This window comes from Rattus norvegicus, chromosome 3, assembly GCF_021556685.1.
Source record: "Rattus norvegicus strain SHRSP/BbbUtx chromosome 3, alternate assembly SHRSP_T2T, whole genome shotgun sequence".
Taxonomy (NCBI): domain Eukaryota; kingdom Metazoa; phylum Chordata; class Mammalia; order Rodentia; family Muridae; genus Rattus; species Rattus norvegicus.
Genome location: NC_141536.1, coordinates 169,555,892 through 169,581,565, shown reverse-complemented (window position 1 = coordinate 169,581,565; position 25,674 = coordinate 169,555,892). Strand labels below are relative to the sequence as shown.

At 43.5% G+C, this 25,674-nt stretch overlaps 1 protein-coding gene across 3 annotated transcripts in view; it reads right to left on the bottom strand.

The window, feature by feature from the left end:
• Window positions 1-25,674, bottom strand: part of Prpf6 (pre-mRNA processing factor 6) — a 64,539-nt gene that overhangs the window by 10,146 nt on the left and 28,719 nt on the right. For 2 of the 3 annotated variants that reach the window (XR_015683263.1, NM_001079766.1), the window contains exons 7-13: window positions 21,135-21,229; window positions 20,236-20,392; window positions 19,410-19,572; window positions 11,588-11,706; window positions 10,721-10,939; window positions 7,522-7,644; window positions 1,488-1,609 (exon numbers count right to left, since the gene is read on the bottom strand). Coding sequence is in view for 1 of the 3 variants with exons in the window: in NM_001079766.1 (NP_001073234.1) it covers window positions 1,488-1,609; window positions 7,522-7,644; window positions 10,721-10,939; window positions 11,588-11,706; window positions 19,410-19,572; window positions 20,236-20,392; window positions 21,135-21,229 (998 nt within the window). In the remaining 2 variants the exon portion in view is untranslated. Of the gene's footprint in view, window positions 1-1,487; window positions 1,610-6,416; window positions 6,522-7,026; window positions 7,645-10,720; window positions 10,940-11,587; window positions 11,707-19,409; window positions 19,573-20,235; window positions 20,393-21,134; window positions 21,230-25,674 lie in introns of those variants that run through there. The other variant, XR_015683264.1, reaches the window with a different exon arrangement.

Sequence of the window (25,674 nt, the reverse complement as noted above, 5' to 3'; positions counted from 1 at the left end):
AATCAGAGCACACAGCTACCAAGATGTTGAAAAGACAGCTACCACTCCAAAGTTCGGCCCTATTAATGATTTACAAGATTTTATGATGGGGAGAGTGTGGGGAAATCTTTCCTTCAATAAAGAATCTAAAATCAACTACTGAAGAGTGCTCTATAAAGCAAAGCATTGTTTAAACAGCAGAGCCTTTTACAGCCATGTGTCCTGGGGCACCGATAACATGGCAGTCTGCTGACAGCGAGGGCCTTTTTATCTTGAGCACAGAGGATACCCTGGATTCACTAATAAAGATTAAGGTCCCTAATCCTGCTCCCTTCCCCCAAAAGGGCTCACTGAGAGTAATTTTAGGACATTACTGAGCAAGAATATTTGTCAGCCTTGGACACTGGGTATGAAGTCTCTGGGTTATCTCTGGTTCACTACCACCTCATGGTCATACCACCTTCACTGATGAACCCTATGAGCCCTCATGCTCAGGGGTAAATCAAAGAATATGCAAAACCATGTCATACAGAAAGTGACTACAGAAACAACACCATGTTCCCCAGAGCCCTGGGTCCAAGTATTGACAACTTTCCTCTTCAGTCTGTGAACTAGCAGCAAAGGAGAAAATAGGTTGTAGGAGGGAACTAGCCATTGAAACTTATGAGTGGACAGCAACATACACTAAGGCCATGGTCATCAAGTCTCAACCCACACCTGACATGACTATACCAAGTGACATTCTACAAAGTGAGTCATAAGGATCATTTTACAAAGTCCTCAAGTCCCTAAGGAGTTAACTCTAAAATACCAGGGCAGCTGGCAGGGTAAGGAAAAGCCTGTGAGAATTAACATCAAATAACATCAGAGAAGAAATGAGGGCTCAAAGTCACAGCTACAACCTTGATGAAACCAGCAAGGTCTGTGTCCACCCAACATAGGGAAGAGCTGAGGACCCACAGAGGACGATACAGAGTACCCAGGGACATGAGCCCCAAACCCTAGAGAGTTACATATTTAAAACAAGAAATTACAATGCCTAATTTAATCAGCATTTACAGCCAATAAGGCAGACCCAAAGGTTTTTCCAATTAAAGGGTACAATTAAAGGAAATTGTCAAGGACCTCCTTCTGTGTACAAAAACCAGCCAAACCCCAGAAAGTTAGAGCAACGTAAATGAGAAACAGACTGCACGGACCCTGACACTGTACCGCCCACTGCTAAAGGCAGTGCCCCAGCACTAACAGCCTGCATTGGAAACTCTTAGACCCATGGGGCACTAGTAAAGAACAGGCTTCCAAGATGCCTTGGTTTCTCAACTATAAAATAGTGATAATCCAATCACTGAAGGGCTATAAGGAAGGAGGCAGTTTCAAAGTCCCAAGGGCCACAAAAGTATAACCTGCTCACGATCAGAGAGAGACCCAAAATGCTGTTGTACAGATCTTGAGGGAAGTGAGGTTTGAACCCAGCACCATGCAGATAGAAGTGGGAACATACCACATACCTGGTACCATGGTTCTTCTCAAAGTATGCAGCTCGTAACCACACACTTTTCTTGCTGGGGAAGACTTGTAGGGCATAGGCATATATGGCTCGTGCACACTCCAGGGCATTGTGGGCCACACACTAGAGGAGAGAGACACTATGAGGAAAGTAATTCAGGATTGCCATTGAGCAGATAATTATACTTTTTGAAGCCTCTTGTAATCCTCAGTAATGACATCTGGTAGCAAATACGCTATGGCACTGATCTAATCAAACTACAATCTAAGACAAGGACACCTGAGGATGGGGACACAAATCCTGAAAAAGGTCCAGAAGGCAGCCTTCTGGCACCTGGCATGCAAGGAGAGCTGGTAAGAGGAATACCAGTTTTTACCTGCAGGAAACACATGCACACAAGCATGCACATGTGTAGGGCTATGGCTAAGGCAAGTGTGTATGTATGCACATACACTGGGCTATACTACACACACACACACACACACACTGATTTTTTTAACTAGGAGTACTATTATTTTCCATTAAAAAGGTTAGGCTAGGGCTGGAGAGATGGCTCAGTGGTTAAGAGCACTGACTGCTCTTCCAGAGGTCCTGAGTTCAATTCCCAGCAACCACATGGTGGCTCACAACCATCAAAAAAAAAAAAAAAAAGTTAGGCTATTCAAAACCTGTGCAAGACAAATCAACACAAAGAGGAAAAGAAGCCCACCAATCTAGTAGAATCACAGAAGACACCATTAGGCTCTGCTTCCTTTAGTTTCCCTACCCCCAACCTCTCCTCCAACACCAGGGATTAAACCCAATGCCAGGGCCTTGGATAAGCACTCTACCTTCCAGCTACACTCTTCACTCTTTTCTAGTTGTTATTTTGAAACAGTCTCTGTCAGTTACCAGGCTGGCCTTGAAATTGCAGGCTTATCTTAGGTTTCTAAAGAGCTGTGTAACAAGGGCTGCACCCTTAGGCCTAGATCCTCAAATATTTTTTCTATGTTCAAGTGACTTTAGGGGCTGGAGAGACAAATGACTCAGTGGTTGGTATTCTTACAGAGGCTACAAATTTGGCTGCCAATACTCAAATCAGGTAGTTTACCAGTAACTCCAGCTCCAGGGGATATGGCGCCCTCTTCTGGCCGCTGCAGGTATCTGCAGAAACCCAGCACATGCATACCTACATGTATTGTGGTGCTTTAAATAAAAGTGACCCCCATAGGCCCATAGGGAGCGGCACTATTAGGAACTGTGGCGTTGTTGGAGTGGGTGTGGCTTTGTTACAGGAGATGTGCCATGAGGGGTGGGCTTTGAGGTCTCAGAAGCTCAAGCCTGGCCAAGGTGTCACTGTTATTTTCTGCTGTCTGCAAATCCAGATGTACAACTCTCAGCTCTTCCTGTTTGCCTACTCAGTGCCATGCTTCCCACCCACCCTGACAACAATGGATTAAACCTCTGAAACTGTACGCCAGCCCCAATTAAAATGTTTTCCCTTATAAGAGTTGCTGTGGGGGTTGGGGATTTAGCTCAGTGGTAGAGCGCTTGCCTAGCAAGCACAAGGCCCTGGGTTCGGTCCCCAGCTCCGAAAAAAAGAAAAAAAAAAAAAAAAAAAAAAGAGTTGCTGTGGTTATGGTGTCTCTTTTTACCAATATAAACTCTAAGACATATATATAGATGCACGAAAATAAAAATAAGCCTTAAAAAGCAAAACAAAACACACCCAACATTCATATACATCAAGTGATAGGTAGGGGCTGGAGAGATGGGTTGCCAGTTAAGAACACTGGCTGCTCTTCCAGAAGACTGGAGAATTCAATTGCCAGCACCCACAATAACCATCTATAACTCAAGTTAAAAAAAAAAAAAGCCCAGGTGGGGCTGCACTCACAGCCATGTACATACCATAGGGAAGTTATTTGCTTATGCAAAACTCTTGGTCAGGTATCTTCATAGAGGAGAGATGCCAATGAATGAGCCCGTTAGTGTCCAAAACCCCACAATATGTGTAGAAACAGGGAGGTATACCCAGATTTTCATTGGACCCAATCCCCCCACATCAATCATATAACCTGACTCTGATCCAACCACCAGAGAAGTCAAGAAGGACCTTTCCTTGGATATTGTATCCTGACCAGGAATATGTATCTAGAAGGGTTAGACTCTAGACAGAGCAGACCTGGTCTACACGCTTCTGTGTGGCTGCTGGCCAAAGCAATGAGGTCAGCTGCAAAAAAATTTTAAAACCTCTATTGCCTTAACTGCCTACAGCACCAAGGAACAGTGTCCAGGGCCCAGGGTGGTAGGCCAACCCACACAGGAAGGAGCACGAGGAGCACCCCATATTTCTAAGCACACTAGAAACATTACTTCTCATTCCTGCACGAAGAAGAAAACAGCTGTGGTTAGTAAGTGTAGTTAAGTGACAAAAACTGAGGAAAGCTGAGAACAGCACGTGCCTGAGATCCCAGCACTCCAGAGGCAGAGAGAAGAGTTTCGTGAGTCAAGGCCGGCCTAGGGTACATCAAGAAAGTAGAGAAAAGAGAGGATGAGCCAGGGGTGGTGGTGCAGACCTCTACTCCCAGCACTTGGGAGGCAGAGGCAGGCAGATCTCTGAGTTCCAGAAAACCTGGTCACACAGTGAGTTCCAGGACAGCAAGGACTTAAGACAAACCCTATCTCCAAAAACAAAGAGAGAGGGGGGGCGGGGGGCAGAGAGGGAGACGGAGACAGAGAGAGAGACAGAGAGAGACAGAGACAGAGACTGACTGAGAGATCCACACAGAGGCACCACAGCTAACAATGAATCACTGGTCTACGCAGATGACTATGAAGTTTCAACCCACAGAGGGTTTTTTAAAGGGCTTACAGACTTAGGCTATAGGTCAGTGGTACAGCACTCACCTAACATGTATTAGGTCCTGGGTCTAAACCTCAGTATCAAAAATAATAAATAAACTGAACTGAACTGGAGGCTCAGGCAAGAAAATCCTAAGTTTGAATCCGGCCTAGGCTACACAGCAAGATCTTTTCTCAAAAGTTTTCTCATAAAGACTGGAGATGTAAAGCCATTGGTAGAATGCTTCACTGCTGGCCGTTTACAGGGTCTTGGGTTCAATCTCTAACACTACATAAACCAGACACTCTGATTCACACATACAACTCTACTACTTGGGAGATAAAGGATGAGGATCAGAAGTCCTCTTCAGTTACACACAAAGTGTAAGGCCAGACTTGTCCACACGAGATGTGGACAAAAAATAAAAGTGGGAGCTGAAGAAATGGCTCAGCAGTTAAGAGCACTGGCTGCCTTTCCAGAGGACTCAGCACAACCATCTGTAGCTCTAGTTCCAGGGGATTTGATGCTGTCTTCTGGCCTCTGTGACTACTCATTTACATTCCATCCACCCATCCATTCACCCATCCATCCAACATACACACAACACACATACACACAACATACATACACATACACACATACAGTTTTAAAGAGCCAAAAAACAAAACACAGAAAATCATCGCTTGGCATATGCCATAGAAACAACCATTTCAGTGAAAAAAATTTTCATTACTTTGGCTTAGAGGCTTTTGCCTATAAACTTTGCATTGGGAGACTAAAGAAGGACTGCTGTCAGTTTGAGGTCAGCCTGTGCTATACAGTAAGACTGTCTAAAACAAAGAAATAAAGAAAAAAAAAGAAAAATAACAAAACAACCATTATTAACAGATCCTCAAACCAGTAAGTTAATGCTTGGAGGATACCAACATAATTTCAAAATGCTTCCTCGAAAAATGCTTACAAAGGAAACGACAGTAAGATTACAACAAAGTCCTAACAACTGCTGCCTGGGGCAGCTGGTCAGAGTGAACACGTTGTCTGTACATCTGCAGAGCACATCAGGATCAGAACTCAACAGGTATACACTTTGTATGAAGGAAGACCTGACACTGTACTGCTAAAGACAAACCTCGATCAAGCCACAAGCAAACAGCAAAACAGCCAGGTCAAAATGTCTTCCGTAAAACCACTGGCTCCTAGTACTCAAAAATCTTGATTTGGGTAGGAGGTGTAGCTTATTGGTAGAGGACCTGCTCAGGTCCCTGGTTCCACCCTAGCATCAGATAACGAACCAACCAAATAAATAATAAAAAGGAGATTCATGAAACAAAGACAGACTGAAGCCCTTTAAAGGTCTTTTTCAGGTTAAGGTTGACCTGAGGCTATGTGGCCCAGGCTGTCTGGGAACTTGATCAGTAGAACAGGCTGACCTTGAACTCGCAGAGATAACCTGCCTATGCCTCTGAGTGTTGGGATCAAAAGGGTGAGCCATTATCACCTGAAGATATATATATGAAAATTTTTTAAAGGAGGACACCTGGAAGTTGGTGAGATTTGAGGAAGATCTAAAGACTACGAACAGCATATTCCAGCCTCACATTCTGATCCTGACACTATGTGCTAAGGAACCCACAGCAATGTGTAGAGTAGGGAAATGATGCAAGTGTGTCAAAGTGATGAGGCACAGGTAAAGTAGGTAAGTATAAGGAATGAGGATAAAGGACATGTGCAAACTGTAATTCTGCAATATTCCTGGGTATCTGAAAACATTTTCTATTTATTTGTTTGTTTGTTTGTTTGTTTGTTTGTTTATTAACTTTTGAGACAGGGTTTCTCTATGTATCCCAGGCTGTCCTGGTACATACATGGTTTCTAGATCAGGCTGGCCTCAAACTCATAGAGATCCACCTGCCTCTGTCTCCCAGTTGAAACTATTTTTATTGTAAAATAAAAAGTCAAGTGCGGTGGTACTAGATATAGATACGTGTAAGGTAGAAGCATAATGACCAAGCATAATAGTCCAAAAGCTAGCCCGCAATACTGCAATACCTTGTCTCAAAATTAATGAGAGAGAGAAAAAAAAAAAAGCTAGGTGGCACTGCATACCTTTAATCCAATCACTTAAGAGGTGGAGGCAAGCAGATTTTTCTGATTTGAAGCCAGCCTTGTCTACACAGAGAGTCCCAGGCCAGCCAGAGCCACCTGCGAGACCTTGTTTCAAAAACAAACAAACAATAAATAATAACAGGCTCAAACTGTATTCTACCTACTGCCTAGCCTGCTGCTTCCTTGTAATATACTCAATAAATCTGTTTTCTTCCAAAATTACTACTAAATAAATAAATGAATAGACTGTCTTACCTGTTTTTAGCAACTTTTTGTTTGCTTTGCTTTGTTTTGAGACACGGTCTCCACACAATCCTGGCTGGCACGGAACATGCTAGGTAGCCAGACTGGCCTCAAACTCACATGATCCACCTCTGTCTCCTAAGTGCTAGGGTTAAAGGTATGTGCCCTGTTTGTGTTTATCTGTTCTGTTTTTTGTTGATATTTTTGTTTTCTGAGACAGTGTTTCTCGGTGTAGCCCTGGCTATCCTGGAACTCACTTTGTAGAGCAGGTTGGCCACTAACTCAGATGTGCTTGCCTCCTGTGTGCTGGGATAAAGGCTTGCACAAATCACCATTCCTCCAGTATTAATATCCTAAACATGCTTACCAATGCAGCCCTATGGTTTTCCTTCTGGGAGACTCTTTTGAAGACATAATCTCAAAGAGGCAGCAACTCTATTTGAAATGTTTCCTGAAATGCAGTCTGCAGAGGAAGCAGAAGCAGGAGGAGCCCTGGGGCTGTGAGGGTCTCAGTTGAGCACGCTGTGATGTAGCCACACCTCTGTAATAGCTGCTCCTCCATTTAGTAACACTCAGACTTAAACTCCTGTTCATACACCTCTGCTACCTTACGACTGTGTGTTGAAGTAGGTGCAACGCATGCTCCTGGGGTCCCAGCAATGAGGAAGGTAAAGAAGGAAACTCTCCAGCCCAAGGACCACAGCAGACAAAAAATACAAATAAAATCAAGTGCACCAGAAAGAATTTTAAGGAGACAGAAGAGAAGGAGGGGGAGAAGATATGGAAAGCAACCTGTGCATTAATGGGGCCACCATTCCTGACAAGGCTACGGACTGGGAAGCAAGCAAGCAAGCAAGCTTACACTGTCAGCGTCTTCCATCCAGGTGTGTTTGCGATCTTCCTCCTCTATCCCGATACCGATCACAGCACGCATGACGGCCTGGCACGTGGCCACACTCCCTGCCCTGTCACACTCCTCAGCATCCTGAAGGAGAAACATAAATTTTGTTTCGATTTTTTAGTTAAGTGAGTGCTAGTCCTGAATGGCAACTAATAACGCACCTACTCACTGTCTTGGGCATGTATCCTGAATAGCATATCTGCCATATTGTCTCTTCCTTGATGGGTATGCCCTAATTACCCTTCATTTAAGTGCTTAATAAACATGCATGACTGAATGAAACCATATTTATACATACAGTGCATTTTAAGCAAGATCCTGCTGCACACAGAAGCTATATTATTAGGCTCTTACACTAAAAAAAAAATCTAGAAACCCCAGTTTTGCAACATTCCAGGATATCTGAAATTATTTTTATTTTAAAATAAAAAGCCAAGTGTGGTGGTAGACACCTGTAATTCCAGCTATTTGTAAGGTAGAAGCATAATGACCATAGTCCAAAGTTATCTTGCAATACTGAATAAGACCTTGTCTCAAAATTAATGAGAAAGGGCAGGAAGTTATATAATGCTCCAGTGGCACCCACTTGCCTAGAATATTTATTCAAGGCTCTGGGTTCAATTCCTAAAACTGTGGAAAAAATTATTTTAAAGATGTGAGGAGATGGGGATAGGGAGGCTGGTAAGAAAGTAAAGGCATTTGCTATAAAATCCTGGTAACTTGATTTAATCCGTAGGAGAGATCCAACTCCAAAAAGTTGCCTTCTGATTTCTACACGTACACTATATAGAACGTGCCCCCAAACACATTAAAACAAGGCTGCATAGTGGCGCATACTTTGAGCTAAAGAAACTTTGAAAGGACTGGGAGTAAAAGGCAAGCTAAAAAATACTTACACCCTTTGGACTAGAACTCACAACTTAAAAGGGGTGGGGGGAGGTAACTTTGACGCATATAAGAAGAACTGTTGGTGGGAACTCTAGCTACAAGGGAGATTAGATGAAAGCCTGGGTTAGAGCAGAAGACTGGCCACAGAAACAGTCTACTGCACAGGCCAGCATGCAGCAAGGACTTCTGATTTTAGGGAAGCAGATTTGGGACACAGAGAGAAGATACACCTGTCTTAGGGTTTTATTGCTGTGAAAAGATGCCATGACCACGGCAGCTCTTATAGGACAACATTTAATTGGGACTGGTTTACAGGGTCAGAGGTTCAGTTCATTATCATCAAGGTGGGAACATGGTAGAATCCAGGCATGGTGCAGGAGGAGCTGAGAGTTCTACAACTTCATCTGAAGGCTTCTAGTGGAATACTGACTTCCTGAAAGCTAGGATGAGGGTCTTAAAGCCCACACCCAGAGTGCACACCTACTCCAACAGGGCCACACTTTCTAACAGTGCCCGTTCCCTGGGCCAAGCAAATACAAACCATCACAATATCTATATCCAATTTTTATCCAAAAAAAAAAAAGTTCTAAATAATTAAACAGGAATGTATTGCTCAAAGTTGGGTATAATAAAGTATCTTGGGCTGGAGAGAGAATTCATCGGTTAAGAGCACTGACTGCTCTTCCAGAGATCCTGTGTTCAATTCCCAGCAACCATATGGTGACTCACAACCATCTGTAATGGTATCTGATGCCTTGTTGTGGTTTGTCTGAAGACAGCTACAGTGCACTCAGATACATTAAATAAATAAATCTTTTTTTAAAAAGTGTATTTTTTTAAAAGATTTATTTTATTTATATGAGTACACTACAGCTGTCTTCTATAGAAACTATAAGGTATTTTCTTCTGTAAGATGTTAAACCATGGGGTTGGGGATTTAGCTCAGTGGTAGAGCGCTTGCCTAGCAAGCGCTAGGCCCTGGGTTCGGTCCCCAGTTCCAAAAAAAAGAGAGATGTTAAACCATTTTCAGGTCAGCATGGTATCTGATCCTTTTGTTACACTGCACTGCAAGTGAGAGGAGGTTAGGACTATACAGGGAAGGAGCTTTGACAATCAAGACTTCAAATCTCCTTGATTCTGTTCAGAATCAAGAGGTGAAACTTTGTGTGTATGTATGCAGGTCAAGACCAAAACGAGGTATCTAACCAAGTGGTAGACAGCATAATTTAAATTAGTTAAGAGACAGTCTGGGAATGAGCCAAAGCTTATGGCCAACACATTTAATAAGTAATTAGTGCCAGAGTCATTGCTCTTGGGAACTAAGTGGCCAGCAGGAAAAAGAGTTTATAATTTAACCTATGAGAATATGAGTTCAGATTCTCTCCAAGTACCCACATAAAAAGCCAGGCATGGCCGGGCATGATAGCACAAGCCTTCAACCTTTAATCTCAGCACTCCAAACGCACAGCCAGACAGTTCACTAAATTTGAGGCTAGCCTGGTGTACTTGGTGCCACCAGCATTCAACACACTTTTCCTTTAATTTTTTTTCCTGGTGCCTTTTTGTGTAGCTCTGGCTTGCTTTAGCAAGGGTAGAAACTTACGAAAGCCATGAGGAGCCAGCAAGTAAGCACCCCTCAAAGACCTCTGCATCATCCCCTGCCTCCAAGCTTCTGCCCTGTTTGAGTTCCCTGTCCTGACTTCTTTTGATGATGAACAGTGATATGGAAGTATAAGCCAAGTTGCTTTTGGCCATGGTATTTAATCACAGCAATATTAACTCTAAAACAACTAGCAAAAAAATGCTAGTCACCCAAGTCTTCATATAACACAAAACAACTCAAGGTATTGGGTCTGTCGAAAGCAGCAGCATACGGAGCAAACTCACAATGAGCCCTTTCCTTTTGCCAGTGTGGGAACTCTCCAGTGCTACCCTATGTAAGACCTCATACTCAAAAAGCATCCGTAGAAGAGGGAGAAAGGACTCAGTAATTAGAAGCACTGGTTACTCTTTTAGAGGATCTGGTTCAACTCCCAACACACATGGCAGCTTATCTATCTGTAACTCTAGTTCATCTTCTGGAGCACAAATACGCAAGCAGTCAAGCACCTATAAAAATAAAATAAAATCCTTAAAAACTGTATTTACTTACTCATTCATTCAAAACAGAGCCCTGCCTGGCCTTAAACTTGCAATCCTCAAGTGCTGGCACATGTATCTAATACCAAGCACAACTAACTCCATTTAGAACAGGACCCTGAGTAAAGCTTACCTGGATCCACTGTTCGCGATTAATCTCTACACCATTGGCCCGAAGAGACGTGATGGCTCGGTCAATGATCTTCTCCACCATCTGAGTGTTCCCATTGGCCTCCTCAAGCTTGGCAGCGGTGATCCAGATGTGCCGATCTGTAGGAATGTTCTCACGTGCTTTATTTAAGACCTTTCGAGCATTTTCATAAGTTTCCAGCCTTGCCAAAGCAAGCCAGAGCTACACAAAAAAAAGCCAGAGAGAGAGAGAGAGAGAGAGAGAGAGAGAGAGAGAGAGAGAGAGAGAGAGAGGTGTGTTGAATGCTGGTGGCACCAGTAGTGTCTTCTAGGCTGGATGGCAAGCCAGTCTCAGTGGCCCAAAGCACTTCTGCAAAGTGCTTTCTGAAAGCTTAAATAGAACCTATATCATTCATAGGAGCCCTTTCACTACATCAAATGTGTAGGTATACTTCTGACACTGGTTAACACAAAAAGTTGATGGGATTCTTTAAATGTGCAGTGTGCCAGACTTGACAGTAGGTGCTAGGCCAAAGGTGAGCAAGGTGGGTTCACAGACAGTTGTATGATGAAACTTAACCCCCTGGAGTTCTCATGCCTCAAAGCTACTGACTATAGCATTCCACCTCAAAGTGTGCACTGACTTTATTTTAGTGTGAGTGTGAATGTGCATGTGTGCCAGAGTACAGTTCGTAACACAGTTTTCTATAGCTATCAAGGATGAACAAAGAAAACTCAGTTTTGTCCACCTACCACATGCACTGTGCTCCATTCATTTGTATTTCATACCTACTACATGCAGCGTACTTCCACCTGTACCACGACAACTGAAGCCACCTGTTACCTTACTTGGCAGCTATTGTACACTCACCTCTACACTGGTGGGACAGCACTCTACTGCTCGGCTCAGCATGATTCTAGCATCTTCAGGCTCTTCAAGCTCAACAGCTGCTTTCCACAATCGAACGGAGTTTGGAACATGCTCAAGGGCTAGAAAAGGTCAAATAACAAGAGTGCCAGGAAGGTTACTGCAGTTGAATAAGAAATGCCCTCCCCTTTCTACCCACACCCCACACATTTTGTGGATCCTTTGATAATGGGGTATACATAAAGCCAGACAGGAAGCATCTTGATGTAGGAAAAAGAAAGGAACAGTCAATATCATTGAAGTTGTATCAGTAGGAATTGTAATACAATACAAAGTGAGTTTCAGGACAGTCAAGACTATACAGAGAAACCATGTGTGGAAATAACAAAACAAGACCTCAAGCTATATACCTTAAATACACATATCATTTACTAAAAATACATTACAAATGGCCAGTGTCAAAAAACCTTCATGATTATATTTTCCCTTAAGAATACATAAAACTTTATGCTGGGTGGTGGTGGCTCATGCCTTTAATCTTAGCATTCTGGAGACAGAGGCAGACAGATCTCTGTAAGTTAGAGGCCAGCCTGGTCTACAGAGCAAGTTCCAGGATAGCCAAAGCTACACAGAGAAATCATGTCTCAAAGGGGGAGCAGGGGATTTAATACCTAAATTTTTAAAAAAGAAGAAAGAGTCATAAGCAATCTCTAAAAAACTCCTACAGAACAGTGATGGGATATTCTGTAGCATACCAGAATATGTATGTGTATGTGATACCTGTGTTATCCTTAGGTAACTGGGAAAGTGACTCACTGATTGGCCAGTAGCATGGACACTCCACAGAGGCAGTCCAGGTTCTTGTCAGGGTGGCAGAAGTTTCACCATACTTCCTAGAACACCATGTGACTTAAACTTCTGAAGGACTGATTTCTGCAAGCTTTAGGATGTGTGAGCTTATACTTCCTTTACACACATACAGGATTTCATATACCCTTAAACTTGCTATACCATCAAGGATATCTCTATGTACTAAATTCCTGATCCACCTCTACCTTTCACAGGCTGGGATAAGTCCCCATACCCTGACTATTTCTACATTTTTCTATTAGTTTTCATGTTGTGGTTGAATGTAGGTGACTTAAACTCAAGGGAAACTGTGAGTGAAAGAGGTCATTGTAAAAACTGCAATGTGGGTCACTGATAAAGCACTTGTGCTACATGTATGAAACTTGGATTCAATACCATCACCACCTCCTACCTATGCCACAAGGTGTTCAAACCTATGGAATACATTAAAACCGAGGTGCTCATGACCAAAGCTAAAGAAAGAACATGAGTCAGGTTCATCGAGGAACAGTCACAGACCTAGCTGCTTGGGAAGCTGAGATAGGAAGGTGTCTAAATTAAACAGAGCAACAGGACCAGGGTTAACCTGGCTAAAAGAGACAATGCTTCTTAAAAGATTTAAAATGTTAAAAATCAGGGATGCTGTAGCTCAGTAGTAAAGTGCTTGACTGCTACACACAAGATCCTGGGTTTAATACCTAGCGTTAGAAAAAATTCAGTCTTAAATCTTAAGTAAATAAATCTTATTAGTTCCCACTAAGAAATGCTGGAGAACAGTTGATACTCTGGAAGCAGCAAATAAACCTGAGTCAAGCATTTACTAAAAATCAGAATAGCTAAACTTTGATATAAGAAAGTTCACCTTAGAATAATTCTGGTCAGAACAGCAGGAAGAATAACAGAATTACAATGCTACCAACATCACTCCCAATGACAAAACCTGAAAGACAGACAGACAAATGGCACTTATCTCTGCTCCAGATGGCAACTGAAATCTATAAAGGATTTCATACGTTCCTCAGCTACTGCTTAATCTCACCTCACAATGGAGAACAGAGAGCTCTCCTTCCTGACACTCATTTTCTCTCACACACATACAAAAATGAAAAACAAACAAAAAACCTGGTCGTGGTAGTACATAACTTTAATCCTAGTACTTGAGAGGCAGAGAGAATCTCTGAGTTCAAGGCCAACCTGGTCTATGCAGCAAAGGCCAACCAGGGATAAATGATGAGACTGTCAAGGGCTAGCCAATGGCTCACTGATTCTGAGCACTTGCTGCTGTTGCAGAGGATACAGATTCTGTCCCTAGCACCCACACTGTGGCTTACTTACAACTGTAGCTCCAGTCCTGGGGAAATCTGATGCTCTTCTGGCCTCTGAAGGTAATGCATGCATGTGGCACACAGACATATGTGCAACAAAATAAAATAAATGAATAAATAAACTAGTTTTGGGGGCTAGAGAGATGGCTCTGCAATTAAGGGCACTGGCTGTTCTTTCAGAGGACCACGGTTTGATTTCTAGCACCCACATGGCAGATGACAACCTTCAGTAAGTCCAGCCCCAGGGGATTATCCTTTTCAGGCCTCTGTGGGCACAAGGTATGCATGAGGTACAGAGATGTACATGTAGGCAAAATGCTCATACACAGAATTTTTTTTTTAATTTTAAAAACAAAAGTCCCACTTGATTCTATAGAGCCTCCAGCTCTACCTTCCAATTCACAAAAAAAACCCAAAAAACAAAAAAACCCAAAACAAACCTTCATGGCTACACTACATGGAACCTACAGGATTAACCTCCCTTCTTCTAGAATTTTTTTTTGAAGATTTATTCATTTATTATATATGAGTACACGTAGCTGTCTTCAGACACACCAGAAGAGGGCATCGGATCTCTTTACAGATGGTTGTGAGCCACCATGTGGCTGCTGGGATTTGAACTCATGACCTCTGGAAGAGCAGTCGGGTGCTCTTAACCGCTGAGCTATCTCTCCAGCCCTAGAATCTTAATGATAAAATAACGACATGGTAACATCCAGACTCAGTTTAACCCCAGTACACACTGACCAGGCATGTCTGCATGCTGTTCACTGACACAACAACTGACAGAATGAGGACACCACCGTGACATAGTCACTCTTTTATTAGAGTGGCATGAAAAAAACAAAGACAAAATAAGCCACCAGTGTCCAAAAGCCAGTGCAGCAGTGCACTCCTGTAACCTGAGTACTCAGAGGGCAGAGTCAGGAGAAACACCTTAAGCTCAGGGCCATCCTGAGCTACAGGGTAAGTTCCAGGCCAGTGAGGGATATACAGTGAAACGCTGCCTCAAAAGGCCACAAAGAAGGCTGCAGAGATGGCTCAGCAGGTAAAAAGCACTTACCACAAAGCCTGAAAATCTGAGCTGAATTCCCCAAATGGGAATAATCAGGAGAGAATCTAGTCCTACAAGTAAGTTGTCCTCTAAATTCCATCTGTACACTATGGTGTACACGTACACACACACACACACACACACACACACACACACACACATACACACACACACACACACACATTTTCTAAAGCCATAAAAAAGAAAAGAAAAAAACTGTCTGTATAGGAAAGCGCATTAACAATAGCACTGGGAGCCTAGGGTTGAAAGTGGGGGCTGAAAGTAGCTATGCCTGTTGGAGCAGAGGTTGTGAAGAATATACGCAATCTGTCTTTCCTGAACAATCAATCTGTCTTGGTGGTAAGTGCTTTTCAGGTTACAGGAGTGCACCGCTGCACTGGAAATTAGCGTCAGTAAACGAGCTGCAGGAGGTAGATAGCTCAGGAAGTACACCACCCACACCAATCCTCAACACCCGAGTTAAATTTCAGAGACTCACATGGTAGAAAGAACTGACTCCTGCAAGTTGTCCTCTGATCTCCAAATGCATGCCATCACACACACACACACACACACACACGCACGCACGCACGCACGCACGCACGCACGCACGCTCGCACGCTCGCACGCGCACACACACACACACACACACACACACTAAAAAAAATTAAAAGCTGGATAGTACATGCCTTTAATCCCAGCACCTGGGAAGCAAAGACAGGAGGATCTCTGTGAGTTCAAGGCCAGCCTGGTCTACATGTGCTAGTTCCAGTAAAACAAAACACACAAAAACAAACAAACAAACAAACAAACAAACAAAAAAACCCCCAGAACAACAGAGACGACAACAAATTTAAAAACCAAACTCAAGTTGCATACACGTGATTACCCTAGGGAAGGGTCCACTGAGCAGGCTGTGATGAGTAAAAAGAAATCATGGAAAGGAAAGCAGCAATGATCCCAGGAGGCTCTGTGCAATTGGCTCTGTGCAGCTGGCAGGGTGAACGCTAACAAAGGGCACTCAAGGTTTTGCCATACTTTGGCTCATTTTCAAAAGAACTTGGACTGATGTCAGGAAAAGGAGACAACTCAAGAGCGCTGTAATGTGTAGCTAGGTGCCGCCACACTTTTGTTTTAAGCATCAGGATCTCTTCTTCAGATCCTATTCACTAAGAAGCTAAAAGCAGGGCAGATGACCCAGAGATCTGTAGTATGAGGGTAAGGGAGGCCTCAGACACTGGCAGTTAGGTCAAAAACAAGCCTTTAACCAGCTTCCTATAGGGTTGGTGATGACTGCTTGGAACTAACAAATGAAATATAACTCTAGTCTTGAGACGCCATAGCGTTTCCCAAACAGTTCCCTAAGGATCCGATTTCCTGTAAGCACATAGGCCAACGATGCTGAAAATAGACCCAAGGTATGGTCTGTCTGGAAGTGAGCCATGATTCTATCACAACATTGGTGACGAAACCCAGGAATCGCAGCCACTGCTCCAGGGCTGTGTGGCACATGCCTGTAGTCCCAGCTACTTGGTTGGCTGAGACAGGAGGATCACTTGAGTCCAGGACTTCTGGGTTGTAATACACAATGCCAATCGGGTGTCCGCACTAAGTTCGGCACCAATGTTGTGATAGAATCATGGCAGACCACACCAGGCCAGTGTAGTTCCACATGAGAGAGGTTTATTGTGGAGGAAGGGGACAAAAGGGGGCAACGAAGACGAAGGGGGTTAAAGAGAGAAAAGAGAGAGTGCAAAGGTCAAGAGGATCTGCCTTTTATTTAAGCTGTGATGTAACCGATCACAGGTAAAGGTGAGAGGTAAACCAAATGGACGCTATGAATGAATGTCTGGCAATTGCCACGCGTGGTCCCTGTCACCTCTGGGTGATGTCATTGTCATTGCTGGGTTTGAAGGCGATCTGTAACCAACCATAAAGCCGGTTTCTGAGGGAACCACATAAACACAGTGTGGCCTGCTGAGTAGTTTAGCCTACTCAACAGTGGCAGAACTCTCCTGCTATGTGTGAGGGCTTCGTTCCTCTAGGCCTCTGTGCCATCTAGCAGGGCAGGCAGTCTCTGCAATGTTCCTTTCCTTCTCATAGAGCCAGAGCAGACCGGCTGCGCCACTGCACACAGACTAAGCCTTAGGTGTACATCACTATGCTGACTTGAGATGTGCATGCCAGAAAAATGGGAGACATTCTATACAAAGCCAAAGGGCCTACCTACCCTTGCGGGAATTTTGCAGGGTCCCAAGGTCTGAGGCACATTGGGACTTCCCTTCTATGATGAAACCCAGTACTCCTACTGCAATGACACCTAATCTCAGAGCCTGAACTCTACAGGGGCACCCTCCTGCCTACTGCCAAGTACTCTGGGTTTTGCCATGTGGTGAGTCCTAAAGGGACAGACAACAACAGTGAGTCTGGGTTCTTCTCACTCCACAGATCCAACACCACCAGCACCAACTGTGCTGATCCTCGACAAAGAAGAGAGCTGAATTCTCCTGCACATCTGTTCACCTATGAGGAAGATGATCCCAGCAGGGAACTAGGAATGGCTAAAAACCTCGAACACACCTGACCATGAGCAAGGCAGACGTGCAGCTTTGTCAGGTTGGAAATAGAGCAGAAAAGATGGGTGGAGCAAAAGCAAGTACAGCGTGGATTCCAGTAGGATGACTGAGTCACAGGCAGACACTTCCCACAACTAGAAGCTAACTTGTCTGCTACCCTACGAGCAGATTCATGGCTCTAGAAAAGCCTTAGGACCGCAGGACTAAGAAGGAAAAAGCCCCGACCTAGGGTTAAAGTCACTGAGGCGACTGAGAGATGGTCTGAATGAAAATGCCCTCCCCACCCCCACAGACTCATAGGGAGTAGCATTATTGGAGTGTAGCCTGTGCGGCCTTTCGGAGTTAGGGTTTCATTGAGGGTGGGTTTTGAGGTTTCAGAAGCTCAAGTCACAGTCTCTTCCCACTGACTGTGGATCCAGATATAGAGCTCTCAGCTGCTTCTCCAACGCCATGTCTGCCTGCGTGCCATCATGCTTCTGTCCAGGAGGATAATGGACTAAACCTCTGAACTGTAAGCCAGCCTCAATCAGATGTTTTCCTTTATAAGAGTTGCTATGGTGAGGCAGGGCCATCCCTTCAATCCCAGCACTCAGAAGGCAGAGGCAAACGCCTGGTCTACAAAAAGTGAGTCTAAGACAGTCGGGGCTCTGTTACACAGAGAAACCCTGTTTCAGGAGGCAGGAAGCAGGGGGAGTTCCCATGGACATGATGTCTCTTTCCAGCAATAGAACCCTAACTAAGACACAGATTCGGCAGGATGGGCCTTCTATCTGTTCCTCACTTTAGTCAGCATGGTGCCTGGAAGACTAGCTGGATGTTTCCCAAAGCTCCTAAGAGCACCAGAAGACAAAAATGCCTTGTAAGTCAAGGCCTCAACCTAACATGAAGTAATACCACATACACCACGTGCATCCGTTAACCTATACAACAGAGCACATAGGTCTCTGAATGTGCAATGCTGTTGGAGAAGCTCCCATAGGCTTCATGCCCTACTTTTACTTCTCCAAACCTCGCCACCAAGAGGCCTAGAACAATTCAGTCAAGCTGTGAGACCAGCACTGACTCCCAGGGGGTAATCAAGTTGCCTCCATTCTCTGAGGAGATCATTTTACAGGTCAGAGGGTCTTCAGTCTTATTTAGTGTTTCTATTTGCAAGTATAAAGTTAGGAGAAGAATATGGCACGATACTGAGTACCTGTACGCAAAACCCACACAGCAAAACCAAAAAGATTATGCATTTGAGGCTAGCCTGGGCTACATGTAAGATTCTATCTGAGAGATAGATAGAAATAGAGATAGACACACACACATACACACACACACACACACACACACACACACACACACACACAGAGGGAGAGAGAGGGAGGGAAGGAGGGAGGGAGGGAGAGAGATGGAGAGAGAGAGAGAGAGAGAGAGCGCGAGCGCCTATAATAAAAAGAAGCAAAAGCACCAACTGATGATCCAGACCTCAACAGGGTCTAGGTCACTTGGTCACTAATGCACGTAGAGAGCTAACCCTTGATACCCACACAAGAGGGAAAAGAAAATCCTAACTCCGGTATGGCACATACTTAGCATTTGCTTGGTGTGTGCACATGGTAATAGTGGTGTTTCTGTACTACTTCTTTCTCTACCTTTGTGCACTTCAAAATTCCATTTCCAGAACACAAGCTATCCTGGAGGGACTATATACTTAGAGAGTCACAAACCTGTTCCTGTATTATGAATAAGGAAAAATTGGATGACAGTGATTGTTGAGCTCACACACTATAGAAAGGTAAAAACGGTGCCCTTCAGTCAGTGTGGGAACATTTCTACTGGAGTCCATTCTCTATAGAACTCCAAGGGCAAAAGCAACTAGCCCAGAAAAAAGGACTGGCAACTTTACCAGCTTCTTAACTACCCTCGCAAAACGTCTGAGCAAAGGAAGAGTGAACTGCTCTCCAAGAGAACAAAACATCATAAAGCAAGAACACCTTCAAGGCACAGTTTAAGGGGTACCTCCCAGAGAGGCTTACCTTTCCGAAGAACACGCTTCTTTGCTCGAATGTCTGTTTCTAGTTCTGCTGCTCTAATGTAAATCCTAACAGACTGTGGGAGATGACGGACAGCTTGTGCCACCACAGCCTTGGCTGTGTCCCCAGGCTGTAACCTAGCTGCTTCTAGCCAGACATCTTCACTCTAGGGGAAAAAACAAAGAACAATAAGAACATGGGCAGGTATGACTGCCTGGGAAGCTCTAATTTTTACCTAAAATTCAAAGAATTTCACAGAGGTTTTCTTTCATTATCAGATATACCTAGTTTACACAGAAGAGTACATGACATTGTTGGTTTTATTAACACTTTCTAAATTCGTCCTAATCATCCCACCTTCCAAAACACAAGTGCTAGAATATTCTGAGAGACAGCACTAATCTGTGTTTTGTTGTTGTTTTGTTTTTTGTTTTTTTTTCCGATTTACTTATTCTTATTTGATGCATACAGGTGTTTTGCTTGGATGCATATCCAGAAGAGGGCATCAGATCCCCTGGAACTGGATGACAGGCAGCTGTGAGCTGCCCTATGGCACCTGGAAATCAAGTCTAGGTCCTCTAGAAGACGAGCCCATGCTCTCAACCGCTGAGCCATCTCTTCTGAGTCAACTCTAGGTTTTCTATATTGTGTGACCTGACAAGCTGCCAGGTTTATCACTTTCAGTGATGCTGACCCTGCCATTATGTTAGGCCAGCCTCTGCTCCACACAAAAGTCGTAAAGACTTTCCTTTCCTTCTGTTCATAACCTTGCTCTGACTCTAGTATGGGCACATGCAGCTGTCGAGAGAATATGCTGCTATGGCTTTACCTTGGGGCACATCTCTGTCCCTTTCATAATAAGGTTTCGAGCCACTTGTAACTTTCCAGTGACTTCTTCCAGGCGAGCTGACGCAATCCAGGCTGGTGGATGATGAGGGTTTGTTTCTCGAACAGATTTAAGAAGTAGTCGTGCTTTCTTGATGTCACTGTAAAGGTCAAAAGGCACAAAAAATCAGGCCACACTATTAGAGGGTGTGGCAAGAGCCTGGGAGAAGGCATCCCCTTAAGACACAGAATAAATTGCTAAGGGAAACATGCTGAAGACATAAAATCCAAAAGAGCTACTCTACGGGGGCACTGAGTAAACAAACTGAAGCCTGAATATCCAGACAGGAAACACCAGACAATCTACAAGCTGCTTTCTAGCTCACCACAGGCATTGACCTTATTATTTGTAAAATATTTAATATACATAGTAAAAGAACACAAATACACTTCTAATTTCTCAGAACATCCATGTCATATTTTGACTGTATATTCTTTTTTTTTTTTTTTTATTAACTTGAGTATTTCTTATATACATTTCGAGTGTTATTCCCTTTCCCGGTTTCCGGGCAAACATCCCCCTCCCCCCTCTCCTTCCTTATGGGTGTTCCCCTCCCAACCCTCCCCCCATAGACTAGTTCACTGGGGGTTCAGTCTTAGCAGGACCCAGGGCTTCCCCTTCCACTGGTGCTCTTACTAGGATATTCATTGCTACCTATGGGGTCAGAGTCCAGGGTCAGTCCATGTATAGTCTTTAGGTAGTGGCTTAGTCCCTGGAAGCTCTGGTTGCTTGGCATTGTTGTACTTTTGGGGTTGACTGTATATTCTTTAAAAAAAAAACTCCACAACATAGTAAGCAATTAAAGTTCCCATTTCAACCCATCAATTCTGCAGCATACTCACTTTATATCGCCACCATGGGTTGGGATCATAGAGTTTAGGTCCGTCAGATAGCCTTTGGGGTCCACAACAGTCTGCCCACTCACTGAGTCAGATACCTGTGAGATAGGTAAAGGGGAGAATGAGCTAGTCATGACCAGCAATGTTTAAAACAACGAATTACCAACAACCCTGAAGGCCCACCCGACAAATCTCATGAAAAGCAGTCAGGAAAAAACAATCTTACTGTGACTCAAACAACAGTTAGTGATGAGAAAATGTCTTCTACATGAAAAGTGTAGAAATCTTCTACAAGGATTAATGTTGCGGGATTAATTTCGGCATCACTGAAAGTGATAAATCAATAGAAAACCTAGAGGCTGAAGCAGGAGAGACAGCTCAGCAGTTCAGAACACTTAAGTATGGCTCCCATAGGCTCATATACAAATACTTGGTCCCCAGTAGGTGAAACAATTTGGAAAGGCTTAGGGAGTGTAGCCCTGTTGGAGAGGATGTGCCACTGGAGGTGGGCTTTGAGATTTCAAAAAACTTGGCCACTCTAGAGTGTCTCTCTTCTAAGAAATGAAAAGAGAAAATAAAAGTAACCAAGACACATAGAGATACTGATCCTAAAAGTTCCATGAAAAGAAATTTCAAGAAAACATATTTTAAAAAAATGTCTTTTTAAGACGGACCTAAGTCCAGAAAGTCTTAAGTAAAAGGCTGGTAATTTCAACTTTTTTTTTTTAAATTTCAATATGGAAGTTCATTGTACTAATCTTTTTCTTTTTTGAGACATGATTTCTTGTGTAGCCCTGGCTGTCCTGGAACTCATTCTGTAGCCCAGGCTAACCCTGAACTCAAGAGATCCACCTTCCTCTGCCTCCCCAAGTGCTGGAATTAAAAGCTCATTCTACTATTTTAATCATAAATTTTTTTTTTTTTTGGTTCTTTTTTTCGGAGCTGGGGACCGAACCCAGGGCCTTGCGCTTCCTAGGCAAGCGCTCTACCACTGAGCTAAATCCCCAGCCCCTTAATCATAAATTTTTAAATTGCCATAATAAGCCGTGTCTGATAGCACGGGCCAGTAATCCCAGCTACTTGGAAGGCTAAGGCAGGAATGACCAAAGTTCAAGGCTTACCTGGCTACAGAATGAGTTCCAGACTGGCCTAGACAATTTACTGAGTATCAGTTTCCAAAATTAAAAACTAAAAAGAAGGGCTGGAGAGGTGGCTCAGCGGTTAAGAGCACCCAACTGCTCTTCCAGAGGTCATGAGTTCAAGTCCCAGCAACCACATGGTGGCTCACAACCATCTGTAAAGAGATCTGGTGCCCTCTTCTGGTGTGTCTGAAGACAGCTACAGTGTACTTATATATAATAAATGAATAAATCTTAAAAAAAAAAAAAAAACTAAAAAGAAGCCGGCCAAGGTGAAGCACGGCTTTCATCCTAGCCCTCCAATGTAAAACCACATCCACACCTCAGTGGCCACCAAACCATTTCGCACAGCTTCCTTAACTGTAAGGTGGTTGAAGCTACCAGTTTTAGCACTTTGAATTACACGCTCTGAATAGCTGTAGGGATTTCACCAGGGGTTGGGGGAACTAGCTCAACCTTGGCGTAGTGCCAAAGTGTGGCCAATCAAGGCTTCGAGTAAGTCAGGCAGCGGCCACCATCAATGGTACCTTCTCTGCGAAGTTATGGATGAACCTGGCCATGGTCTAAGGTGGAAGGTTCGTCTCCCCAAACCGCCGGCTGAAGGTTTTAAAAATGTTTTTAAAAGACAGAATCTCATATTATAACCCAAGCTGGATTCAGGCTCAAGGTGATGCTCCTGCCTCAGCTTCCTAAGTACTGAAATTACGGGTGTACCAGCACACTATCCAACACTCTTTAAGAAAAGACAGGTTAACAAACACAGAGCACAGAAAAAGGGGAACAGGAGAAAAAGCGTTGTTTTTCTAGTGACTGGTATGGAAGTGCACGCCTAGCATCCAAGCACTTTGAAGATCATGGTGGAAGGATCAGGCCATCCTTGGCTACACACTTTGTGTGAAGCCAGCTAGGCTACACGAGACTATCTTCCTTTCCTCCAGAAAGCTAGGTACAGTAGCTTATACCAGCACTTGGCAGTCAGAGGCAAGCAAATGATTACAAGTTCAAGACTAGCCTGGTCTACATAGATCAGGACAGCCAATAACATGCCAAATCATGTCTCAAATAAAATAACAAAAATACCAAGAAGAACATGTGCAGGGGCATTCTGTTTTATTTGCCAACTTAAAAAAAAAAAAACAAAACAAACAAATAAGGTAAGAGAATAAAAGACACCCAAAGCTGATGTCTGGCTTACACACACACACACACACACACACACACACACGCACGCACACAAATGCCTATGTATACACACACATATACACAGAGAATATTGAGCTAGAGAGAAAGCTCAGCAGTTAAAAGTGCTTTCTGCTTCTCCAGAGGACCTGAGTTCAGTTCCCAGAACCCAGGTCAGGAGAATCCTAACAGCCTGTTAATTCCAGGACTGGGAGGATCAAAGCTTCTGGCATCTATGGGCACCTGGACACATAGCATATACACAGAGGCACAAACACAGAGACACGAAAAAAAAAAAAAAACACAAAATAAAAGTTGGGAAAACTGAGGAGACTCTAGAACCCTGGTACAGTCTGAGCTGTAAAATAAGACAACTACTACGGATGCCATTCTCGCTGTGCCTAAAAATTTTAGCTACTATTATGCCAGTAATTAAACTTCTGAGAATATATCTATAAAGACTGAAACAAGTATTCGTATGATCATGTTTAAGAGCAGCATTACTCTCAAGAACTAAAAGTCAGAAACAAACCATGTATCCATTGAGAGGTTGATGAATGATACATTCATATACACAATTAAACATTATTCAGCCTTAAAAAGGAAAAAAGATTTCTAATACATGCTAAACATGACCCAAGAAGACAAAGAGCCAAAAACAAGGTAAATGAAAATATATGGGGGCTGGAGAGATGGCTCAGTGGTTAAGAACACTGACTGCTCTTGCAGGATTTGGGTTCAATTCCCAACACCCATTAAGGAAGCTCACAACTGTCTGTAACTCTGGTTCTAGAGGGCCCAACACTCTTACACAGACACATCTGCAAACAAAATGTCAACATACATGAAATAAAAATAAGAATATAAAATGTTAGAAAGAGTTACTCTGCTATGTTAAAGACAAGGAAGAAAGAAGAAGAGGAGGAAAAGGAAGAGGAGCAGCAGCAGCAAGGGAGACAGACAGACAGATAGGCCGTGGTGGCACATGGCTTTAATCCCAGAACTCAGAGGCCAACCTGGTCTACAAAGTGAGTTCCAGGACAGCCAGAGCTACCTAGAGTAACCCTTTCTTGAAAATCCAAATAGATAACTAAATAGAATAATAAAGATATTAAGTAGCTACCAAGGGGCCATCAAAGTTATAGAAAGTAGAATGGAGGTTGCCAAGGATTAGAGTAGAGTTAGACTGTAAAGTGTTTGACAGAAATGGTTTTAGGGGGCCTGAGGAGATGGCTCAGCAGTTAAGAGCACTGACTGCTCTTCCAGAGGTCCTGAGTTCAATTCCCAGCATCGATATGGTGGCTCACAGCCATCTGTAATGGAATCTGATGCCCTCTTCTGGTGTGGCTGAAGACAGCTACAGTGTACCCATATAAATAACATAAATAAATCTTAAAAAACAATAGTTTCGGGGTTGGGGATTTAGCTCAGTGGTAGAGTGCTTGCCTAGGAAGCGCAAGGCCCTGGGTTCGGTCCCCAGCTCCGGGGGAAAAAAAAAAAAAAAAAAAAAAACAATAGTTTCAGTCTAGGATGGCAAAGAGTTTTGGAGCTGGATAACAGAGGGCAAGTACTTACACTGATAAACACACACACAAAATGGTTAAAATATACAGGCGTCATGAACATTATATCTGCATATAATACATGTATATTATATCTGTAGCCCCACCAAGGCAGGAGGCTCACTTAAGCAATGTACGAGGCCAGCCTAACCACACAGTCATAGTAAGACCCTGTTTTAGACATAAACACATACAGAATGGTTTAAATGGTAAAGATGAGGGCTGGAGAGATGGCTCAGCGGTTAAGATCACTGACTGCTCTTCCAGAGGTCCTGAGTTCAATTCTCAGCAACCACAAGGTGGCTCACAGCCATCTGTAATGGGATGCAATACCCCCCACCTCCCTTCTAATGGGTCTGAAGGGAGCAACAGTGTACTCACATTAAATAAAATAAAATCTCTCTCTCTCTCTCTCTCTCTCTCTCTCTCTTTTTTTTTTTTTTTGGAGCTGGAGACTGAACCCAGGGCCTTGCGCTTGCTAGGTAAGCACTCTTCTACTGAGCTAAATCCCCAAGCCCAAATAAAATCTCTTTTAAAAAAAAAGGTAAATTATGGTGCTGAGGTATAGCTCAGTTGTATACTGCTTATCAAGCATGTGTGAAGCTCTGGGTTCTACCCTAACAATTATTTTAACAAGGGTAGAGAGGGACATAAAGAAGATAA